This window comes from Polypterus senegalus, chromosome 5, assembly GCF_016835505.1.
Source record: "Polypterus senegalus isolate Bchr_013 chromosome 5, ASM1683550v1, whole genome shotgun sequence".
NCBI lineage: Eukaryota > Metazoa > Chordata > Cladistia > Polypteriformes > Polypteridae > Polypterus > Polypterus senegalus.
This window is the reverse complement of record NC_053158.1, coordinates 76,713,154-76,724,450: the sequence shown is the minus strand read 5'-3', so window position 1 is coordinate 76,724,450 and position 11,297 is coordinate 76,713,154. Positions and strand designations below refer to the sequence as shown.

Genomic DNA, 11,297 nt, shown 5'->3' with positions numbered 1-11,297 from the left:
ATATATATATATATATATATATATATATATATATATATATATATATATATATATATAGTGTGTGTATATATATATATATATATATATATATGTGTATATATATATATATATATATATATATATATATATATGTGTATATATATATATATATATATATATATATATATATATATATATGTATATATATATATATATATATGCTTGTATATATGTGTATGTTGAGTATCAGAGGTGGGTAGTAACGAGTTACATTTACTCTGTTACATTTAATTGAGTAACTTTTTATAAAAAATTGTACTTCTAAGAGTAGTTTTACTGCACCATACTTTTTACTTTTACTTGAGTACATTTGTGAAGAAGAAACACTACTCTTACTCTGCTACATTGGGCAACACTTGAATCGTTACTTTTTTTCCATTCGTCTGACAGACAATTTTCAATCTGCTCTGTGTAGCATATGTTGTCAAGTTGCGCACACACCTTCCATTGCGTCTCCAGCTCTGTTGCGAGGTTTTGGATGTTCCCCAAATCAAGGTGCTGCAGCTTTGAAGACAGATGTTGCATTTTTCATTTGAAAGCATTAACTGAGCTAATCATGTTGACCATGGTTTTCTCTTTTCCTTGCAGCTGTAAATTAAGCTCATTCAACATGTTGGTCAGATCGGAAAAAAAATGCCAAGTTCAGCGGCCATTGATCGTTATTAAATTGCTTGTATTCTACATGTTTAATGACAAGGAGAAACTCCTTTTTCTCTGGCCAGGGGTCTTGAAATCTCAGCAGGAATTTCTCCCTAGCCATCTGCCTCAACGAAGGGATCTTTTATCATCTCTCCATCTTGGAAGGACTTCTTATGCTTGGTTTTAACGTACCTTTATTCTTTCATGAGTTATTTACAAGTTTCTCTTTGTTTACAGCAATTGACATGTCGCAGAGGTTAACACGTGAGGAGCGGTTAGAAATTGTGTTGATGTCTGGTGAACGCAGTAACCGGGTCATTGCAGCAGATTTCAATGCAAGACACCCTACAAGACCACCCATCTCCCATGCTACAGTTAGCAAACTGCTTGCTAAGTTTCGTGAAACTGGTTCAGTGTTGGATTTGCCAAAATGTGGACGCATGAAAACTGTCACTAATGAAGAAACATCAGTGGCTGTCCTAGCTTCATTCAGCAAGAGCCCACAGCATAGCACTCACCGCATGTCACTGGAGAGTGGCATTAGTCGAACATCCCTTCGGCGGATATTAGCTACTCACAAATGGCTCCCTTACAAACTCCAGCTACTGCAGCATCTCAACGAGGATGACCCAGATCGGCGCACTGAATTTGCAGATTGGGCAAAACAAAAATTGGAACAGGACCCTCAGTTTACGCAGAAGATTTTGTTCAGTGATGAAGCAAACTTTTATGTGAATGGTGAAGTTAACAAACAAAACCACCGCTATTGTTCTGACACTAACCCACATTGGATAGATCCCCCCCAAGACTGTTGGAACAAAAAAATTGATGGTATGGTGTGGTATATGGGGTACAAAGATAGTGGGGCCATTCTTCATCAATGGAAACCTCAAGGCCACTGGATATGCGAAATTGCTACATGATGATGTGTTTCCCTCTTTATGCACTGAAGCTGGCACGTTCCCTGAGTTTTTCCAGCAAGATGGTGCACCACCACATTATGGGTGTCAGGTCCGAGCATTCCTAGATGAACAGTTTCCTGGAAAGTGGATTGGTTGTCGTGGGCCAGTTGAATGGCCCCCAAGGTCTCCCGATCTGACCCCCTTAGATTTTTATCTTTGGGGTCATCTGAAGGCAATTGTCTATGCTGTGAAGATATGAGATGTGCAGCACCTGCAACTACGGATACTGGAAGCCTGTGCTAGCATTTCTCCTGCGGTGTTGCTATCAGTGTGTGAAGAGTGGGAGAAGAGGGTTGCATTGACAATCCAACACAATGGGCAGCTCATTGAACACATTTTATAAGTGGTCAGAAACTTGTAAATAACTCATGAAAGAATAAAGTTACGTTAAAACCAAACACACCATTGTTTTTCTTGTGAAATTCCCAATAAGTTTGATGTGTCACATGACCCTCTTCCTATTGAAAAAACAAAAGTTGGATCCAAAATGGCCGACTTCAAAATGGCCACCATGGTCACCACCCATCTTGAAAAGTTTTCCCCCTCACATATACTAATGTGCCACAAACAGGAAGTTAATATCACCAACCATTCCCATTTTATTAAGGTGTATCCATATAAATGGCCAACCTTGTATATTGGTGTTGCCGCCCCTGCAGTCCTTGCTTTTCTTTCTCCAAGTAACCGATCGACACACAATCAGCTCTGTAATAGATGTTAAGCCATCTGTAAGTTTAGAGCACCGATTCTTCAAAATGTTTAAGGAACATTGAACTACCTTCGTATTACATGTTTAATTATTCTATCCTTCACGCCAGTCCCAGTGAAGAATATGGATTATTTAAATGAAGTTTTACCTGTATAATATAATAAACATATTTTGCTGCATTTCATCTTAATAAATAAATATGTGCATTATAAAGTGGCTCAGGTTGTGCAAAATTATAACTATAGTGCAAGTTTACAGTGAGGTAATTGTACTTATAAGTACAGACAGTTCTACAAGGAGCAATTGATTGAGCGCGTTTATAGTTCTTGGGATGAAACTGATTCTGAACTGTGAGGTCCGTACAGGAAAGGCTTTGAAACTTTTTGCCGTAGCTGAGGTAGCGTGGGCTTGAGTCTGTATACCGATAATTCTGTTTCTGATCAGCTGCTGCTGTGATTCCCCACTCAGATACAGTTATATAAATACTCCGAGTGGTGCAGTGAGAGTAATATGGAAAAAGATGATCCTCTGTGGCAACCCTAACGGGAGCAGCTGAAAGAAGATGAAGAAGAAGGTGCAGTGAGAGTAACAACTCTAAAGCATTTATGGTATTTGGAATACTATGGCTATTCCCTGGACCATTATATTGTTACAGGTTAATTATAATTAGATGCATTACACTAGTAAACAATATGCGGTTAGTTTCAGTGTATTTATCAAGCCGCGTCAGTATAAATAAGGAGTAACCACACAGGAACAGTAGCATTGCTTTGACGCTGGGTGCCGCCAGTCTGCAAAACTGAGCGGGGCACTTGTATTTGACAAGGTATGAGGTATCGTGGAAAAGTGCGTGTCTTTACACCAAGTGTAGGTTATATACATCGCAGTTTGAACGTGGAAAAGTTCTTACGCAACATTTCTGTGCGTACGCACCGTTTATACATGAGACCCCAGGAGTGTGTCACATTTGACAATAAATAAAGAAATGTACATTTCACTCACATGCTAACTTTTTTACTGTCTTTTCTAATGTTAAAAAAAAAAAAATAATAAAAAAAGTGAGCAGGATGCACCACACTTCCCTGTCTTGTAGCATCAGATCCGAAGTGGTTGAGGGATATTTTTATTCTTCCATGTGAACAATTTGAGTTAATTATATCTTGTGCATGCACCAGGGATCTATTCAGTCTGTTCTGGCATCCTTATTAGATGTTCAGATCATCTCAATAAATTTCCTTTTAAACCTTAATGAAAAGTTCTTGTGACATATACCTGTATTGAAGAAATTGAAATGGATACTTGGTTTATTAGTTCTGTGCTGAAATTTACTTTTGGACATTTGTACTTTAGAGCTTCAGGTATTAACCAAAATAATATGACTACAACTGAAGTTGTTAATATATATGTTAATCAAATCCTTTGTCCAAATACTTAGCTCTTAAATTAACAGCACTATTCCACACTGCTCCCCCCCTCACTGACAGTGATCCAGCCTGCTTTCCCAGGAATTGACTATTAGTGGCAATCTCATTCCAGATTGTTACAGTGCATGTCAAAGATCATGGCTCATAGTTGCCATGTAAACTAAAGTATCCATGCATACCATACAGTGTTCTCCCTAGTGTCTTTTAGCCGGGCGCCCCGCCCGGTTAATTTAATTGAGCGCCCGGCTGTCATCTCTCATGACATTGTTAGATGACAGCCGCAGATCTGCAGACACAGGCAGATCTAATGATCTGCAGAGACGGTAAGGGACGAGCGGGCGGGTGGGCAAATACTGCTAAAGCTAATAGCGGGTGTCGAGGCAGAGCAGAGTTCACAAGCAATAAGTATAAGGAGGTGGGGTTTCGAGAGCGGGCTGTACATGGTAATAACGGGGATGTAGCAGCTTAATACAGTTGCAAGGAGTATGGAGAGGGGGCTGTACATGCTAGTAGCAGGAGCGGAGCGGCAGTTCCCAAGCAAAGAGGATGTGGAGGTGGGCGGGCAAGAGGAAGTCTGATAAAATAAAAAAAAATCTAGTGAAACCAGCCTGTCAGATATCAGAAAAAAGGCTTCAGGAAATGATATCTCTGTTCTCAGCGTCCGTGCAGTCTGTATAGTGTTGCTGAGCATACAGCAGCTCTCTTCTTGTAAAGTACATAGCAAACCAATATATACACATACAGTTGTTTAAGCATTAGGTGTGTTCTGTGTGCAAAAATCCTTGCAGCACTCACTGTGGTTCCTGTGTATAGTGACCCCATCTGCCGTTCTTATATTTGCTCATATTTGGACTTGCATCCATATTGCAAAAGGTGTGCAGAAACCCTTGCAGCACACACTGTGTCCAGAGCAAAAGTTTTGTCACTGATTTGCTGAGGGATTGGTACGGAAGCGTATTAGGGCCACGTTGAAGAAAAAAAATACGGACAAAGTAAAGAAAAAAACTATGTCGAGAATAAAGTCGAGATGTTGACTTTATTCTCGACATTTCCACTTTAATCTTGACGCTTATGACGAGAATAAAGTCAACATGTTGCTACATAACATATGACAGGGGTTTGAGAAAATCTAGAAAATTAAACATTCATTTTAAGATTTTAAGTTTAGTTTACGATATTCTACTTTAATGACAAACTACGAGAATAAAGTCAACATGTCGAATTTAATCTCAAGATAAACGGCGAGAATAAAGTAGCAATGTTGAGAATAAAGTGGAACTGTCGAGAATGCGTACCTACCGTAGTGCAAGTGTGAATTGAATATCCAACATGCTCACATTTTCCCACTCAAAAGTCTTATTCATAGGTACTTTAAATTTTTTTCAAACGTTTTACCAACATGAGCAAAAGAAGTGTTCAGAAAACAGCGCTGCTCAGTTATTTCAGAAAAGAGACGTCACAAACTAATGAAGGTGCGGCGTCAACTCCTCATGTGGCAATTTCAGACAAAAGACATTGCAGAGGCTGGTCCATCGGGAAGTCTCTTCAGCACACACTCTGCCAATTGATAAATCTAAGCACCGTTTATCCGGCATAAACAAACAATGGTTTAAAGATTTGGATTGGATAATGGTCAAAGAAAATGTTGTGGTGCTTATTGTGCATGAAATACTCAAACAAACATCCCCCAAGGAGCAGTTACTTTAGGTAAACGTGCCATGCACAAGAATTCGAAAATAAAGCTTGCAAGACCATGAAAAAAGTAAAATACACATTGAGTCTTCTGCTGACCTTTTAGGAAAGCGTCTACTAGAGCAAACTGGAATTGGTCAAATTGAAATATCTATGTCTGTGTTAAATAACTTACAGAGAGATGCCTTTGTGGGAGCTTTAAAAGCCATTCATTGTTTGTCAAAAAATGAGTTGCCACATACAGTACAGCGTTGTTTGAAAAGCTGTTGGAACACTGTAAAGAAATAGGATGTTCTTTTTTACAACATCTCAATGTTGGTAAAAATGCACATTACACCTCTGAAAAAATAATGCAAGAGCTGCTGGATGTCTTAGCATCAGAAGTAAAATCTAACATACTGAAAAATATACTCACAGAAAAAAGTTTCAGTTTTCTGTGTGATGAAACCACAGATATCTCTGATGTAAAACAATTATTTACAATAAATATGTTTGCCAGGTCACTAAAGAGGTCAGAGTTAGTTTTGTATCAACCCGCAATATGACTGATGGCAAAGCGGAGACTATAACCAACACACTGAGTGAGACTATGGACACTCTAGGCTTGAAAACTGCTAATGTGGTTGGACTAGGGTCAGATTGAGGGGCTGTTATGATTGGGAAACAGAAAGGTGTGGCAAAACTGCTTAGAGATAAAACATCTGGACTCTTGGTCAACTGCCACTGTGTAAACCGCCGATTGGCCCTTGCAAGTGCCCAAACAGCAGCTGCTATACCTTATTTACCAAAACTGAACATCTTAAGGCAGCTATTCTATTTCTTCCAAAATTCTTCAGTTAGGATGGCTGGTTTAACGGAAATTCAAAATATTCTGAACATTCCCCAGATTAAGCTGAAAATGGCCAGTGACACTAGATGGCTGGCTTACTTATGACTTTGCAGTACAGTCATTAAGACATTGTACGATGAGTGATCTCCTTGGAGGGCCCAGATCTTAGGAACTTTGATTATGGGAGAGCTTCAGACAACTGGGCCTTTAGGAAGAAAAGAAGAATAAATATTTAACTGAAGACACTTTCTGCATATGCAAGTTGGCTTTGAAGAGTATTTTAAAATTTTTCTTTATTAGGTTTCCTATACTTTTTTTTTCCATTGTTTTCATTTTTCTTTCCGACAGTGACAATACTTGTGCCTCTTGGTTTATGTCATAACAATTGTTATTTAAAATTTTTGTTAGGGTTGCAGGATCCTGAGTTGGATACTTTTTAAATTTAATAAAAATATTCTTTCACAAGTGTCAAACCTTAAAAAAGGAAGTCATATTGAGCTTTGGAAAATAAGTAATAATAATTAACTAATAAAAATAGTGCACATTTAATTTTCCACACCACCAAATTTCCCCATCCCGCCCCACCCGGCTACTTTTTCTTGCCACCCGGCTGGAAAAAATTTCTGGGGAGAACACTGCCATAGATGCACCATTCATGTCATTAAAAGACATTCTTCATCTCACCAGCTAAGTAGATTAGAATCTGTTTTGCTCATGTCAATAAATGGGTATTGCGCCTCACCTTGACCATTTTGGCAATGCAGTACAGTGCAATGCAATGTGTAAGTGACCATAACTCAGCCAGTGGACTTTAGTTGTTAGTTTTAAAAACACTGCTTCAGGTGAAATTTGTTTTATTATCTTGTAAATGAATTTGAGAGTGAGTTTATGGGTCTCTCTTTATTAATTTGTCCCAACCCATTACCCCCATATGTAGCTTACACATAGCAGCAAACAATCATCTACACCATCACAATCCTGGGTAGGGTAATTCATATTATACGCCATCTGACTGCAAAAATTAATTTTCTCTTTGTATATTTTAATACTTAAATGTACAGTATGTAATGATAATCTCATTGTAATACAGTAGAAATAGTAACTATACTTTTATCTAAACTTTGATATTAAAAATAGACAAGCATTAACAGTTTTTTTTTCTTTCTTTTTAGAATTTCACAATAAAAGTTAGTCTGCCTGAGTTGGAACAGGAGTCTCAATTGCTTAAAATCAAACTCCTCCCTGGTAAGAGTTTTTCAGTTTATCAACCTGGCGTATAACATAGTATTGCTTGTTGTCAGTAGTTTCAGTATCAGTTTGTAACTACACTTATATACACATTGAGTAGTTGGTAGATTTGTGTTGAACCTATAATAGTCTGGTTGCTCTCTATACAAGCTGAGTTTTTAGCCTATGGTGTCCTGCAGGCTCCAGGTGTCTGTTACAATATTTTTGATTGACTAGCTTATATCATGTCTAAAGTATGTACACAAAGTAACATCGTAAATGAATAATGGTAAACAGTGTTGTAACAGAGATTGGGTTTGACCATACCTCATGATGCTTGCTATAAGCTGGACACACAAGTTCCTCTAATAGCTGATTAGGGACAGTAGGCGGATGGGTGGATTTTTTATTGTCCAGCCATTTAGCATTGTGATCTTTGATCTTTTTGGCAAATAGCACTGCATTTTAACAATTTTAAACAATATTAAAAGATTTAAGTATTATAATCAGTCACGCCATATGCTATAGTATGTGTTGGGCACACTTTTATAGTAGGGCTATGAGAGTGAATGTTACTAGTTAAAATTAATAAGAATATATACAAAATATATCAAAATACAAAAAATGTCTGTTAAATATACAGTGGAGGAAATAATTATTTGACCCCTCACTGATTTTGTAAGTTTGTCCAATGACAAAGAAATGAAAAGTCTCAGAACAGTATCATTTCAATGGTAGGTTTATTTCAACAGTGGCAGATTGCACATCAAAAGGAAAATCGAAAAAATAACTTTAAATAAAAGATAGAAATTGATTTGCATTTCATTGAGGGAAATAAGTTTTTGAACCCCTACCAACCATTAAGAGTTCTGGTTCCCACAGAGTGGTTAGACACTTCTACTCAATTAGTCACCCTCATTAAGGACACCTGTCTTAACTAGTCACCTGTATAAAAGACACCTGTCCACAGAATCAATCAATCAAGCAGACTCCACACTCTACAACATGGGAAAGACCAAAGAGCTGTCCAAGAATGTCAGAGACAAAATTGTAGACCTGCACAAGGCTGGAATGGGCTACAAAACCATTAGCAAGAAGCTGGGAGAGAAGGTGACAACTGTTGGTGCGATTGTTCGAAAATGGAAGGAGCACAAAATGACCATCAATTGACCTCGCTCTGGGGCTCCACGCAAGATCTCACCTCGTGGGGTGTCAATGGTTCTGAGAAAGGTGAAAAAGAATCCTAGAACTACACGGGAGGAGTTAGTTAATGACCTCAAATTAGCAGGGACCACAGTCACCAAGAAAACCATTGGAAACACATTACACGCAATGGATTAAAAGCCTGCAGGGCTCGCAAGGTCCCCTGCTCAAGAAGGCACATGTGCAGGCCCGTCTGAAGTTTGCCAGTGAACACCTGAATGATTCAGAGAGTGACTGGGAGAAGGTGCTGTGGTCTGATGAGACCAAAATATAGCTGTTTGGCATTAACTCAACTCGCTGTGTTTGGAGGAAGAAAAATGCTGCCTATGACCCCCAAAACACCGTCCCCACCGTCAAGCATGGGGGTGGAAACATTTTGCTTTGGGGGTGTTTTTCTGCTAAGGGCACAGGACAACTTAATCGCATTAACGGGAAAATGGACGGAGCCATGTATCGTGAAATCCTGAGCGACAATCTCCTTCCCTCTGCCAGGAAACTGAAAAAGGGTCGTGGATGGGTGTTCCAGCACGACAATGACCCAAAACATACAGCAAAGGCAACAAAGGAGTGGCTCAAGAAGAAGCACATTAAGGTCATGGAGTGGCCTAGTCAGTCTCCGGACCTTAATCCAATAGAAAACCTATGGAGGGAGCTCAAGCTCAGAGTAGCACAGAGACAGCCTCGAAACCTTAGGGATTTAGAGATGATCTGCAAAGAGGAGTGGACCAACATTCCTCCTAAAATGTGCAAACTTGGTCATCAATTACAAGAAACGTTTGACCTCTGTGCTTGCAAACAAGGGTTTTTCCACTAAGTATTAAGTCTTTTTTTGTTAGAGGGTTCAAAAACTTATTTCCCTCAATGAAATGCAAATCAATTTCTATCTTTTATTTAAAGTTATTTTTTCGATTTTCCTTTTGATGTGCAATCTGCCACTGTTGAAATAAACCTACCATTGAAATGATACTGTTCTGAGACTTTTCATTTCTTTGTCATTGGACAAACTTACAAAATCAGTGAGGGGTCAAATAATTATTTCCTCCACTGTATAAGAATAGTGGTTTGCTTTATTTTAAACTTATTTCACAATTACATTGCTCTTCTCTCACTATACTGTGTGGCAGTATTTTTTATGCTTTGTTTCTATACATTACTTTTGGAATCATCATGTTCATATTTGATTAGTTAGCTTGCACCCTTTAACCCTTTTTTGAAAAAGCACTCCACAATTTTAGGATAGATTTCTCTAGTGCTTTTCTTCTGCATCTACAGTTCATATGGCTGAATGACAGGGCTGGTAATACATATTTCAAGGTTATTCATCAGTACTGCTGATTCCTTGCTCATATTTTTTTTTTTATGTGACAAATAATGCGGAACAAATAATGCTGAAATCTTGAGCATCCATTGTTTGGAGTTTTGTCTGTAGCATTAAAAGAAATGACCGTTGTGAGAAAAACTTGAGGTTCACTTTTAGCTGACCAGATAAATATGTTTTAGAGTCTTAAAGAATACTTGATCAAGCAGTATAATTAAATTTTTTCCTCCTCCATAAATTGCCTTGAAATGTTCACTGAAACAGATTTCTCATGGTGAGCTACAAAGGGTGGACATGGGTTTTCTAGACAATCACATTTTAAGTAGTTTGTTGCTTTCTATTTTTGATTGTGTATAGTAAAGTTTTAATACTGCAGTGTTATTTTAAATAGTGTACTGTGCCTGCTTTGTGATGATATACTTGCATAAATGCATCTATGAAACTAAACCAAGGAAACATGATGTTGTGAACTTCATGGATGCTCACAGATAATTAAATAAAATAGCAGGATCCCAAAGTTAGGAATGACATTTACGCTGACATTTGTCAGATAAAAATATCTTTGGTCATTTTTCATTAGGTTACATTCTGCATGAAGACAGTTCCTTAATATTCCCATTCAAAGTAAATCCTCTTTGGCATCCACTGCTGGAAGTTGACACCAGTATTTCTCTTCACGTGCCTTCTGCATTGAACAAAACTGCTATTACCAAAAAAAAAACTTCAAGTCTTTAAAGAGTAATGATACATGCAACAATTAAACATGTACTAATGCTATCTAAAACACTATATGCAGTTTATTACACAATGTGCTTTGTATAAATGGCTGATCAGAGTTAAGAATAATTATTGGTTTTGTCATTTTCCCCTTGTTGACTGCGGATGCAGTAACAATTGGTTCATGGAATCCCCAGGGCTTGAACACTCCAGCTCATCATTCGGAATGTTTAGATTTTCATCAGCAGATTGATATTGTGCACCTGTAGGAATGGCATCCAAGGAAAAAGAATGTGGCAAGATGTAATATCTGGTTCCTTTATGTTTAAACAGCATCTTGTGTCCTTTAAGAATTAGGCTTTGTTCTGGCTCAATGTTAGTTATATTGATTTGTTAAAAAGATTGTCCTATTATTTTTTTTTTTTTTGTTAGTTTCTACTTTATATATAAGGTAACAAGATTGCTTTCAGCTCTGTGTACTTGGCTACTCTGTTTATTAATTTGAATGCTAATACAACCCTGGATCCACATATTTATC

General features: G+C 37.9%; 1 protein-coding gene across 1 annotated transcript in view; it reads left to right on the top strand.

Moving 5' to 3' along the window:
- Positions 1-11,297, top strand: part of smchd1 (structural maintenance of chromosomes flexible hinge domain containing 1) — a 459,542-nt gene that overhangs the window by 216,699 nt on the left and 231,546 nt on the right. Inside the window, exon 22 of the mRNA XM_039754843.1 lies at positions 7,467-7,539. Within this exon, the coding sequence (XP_039610777.1) occupies positions 7,467-7,539 (73 nt within the window). The remainder of the gene's footprint in view (positions 1-7,466; positions 7,540-11,297) is intronic.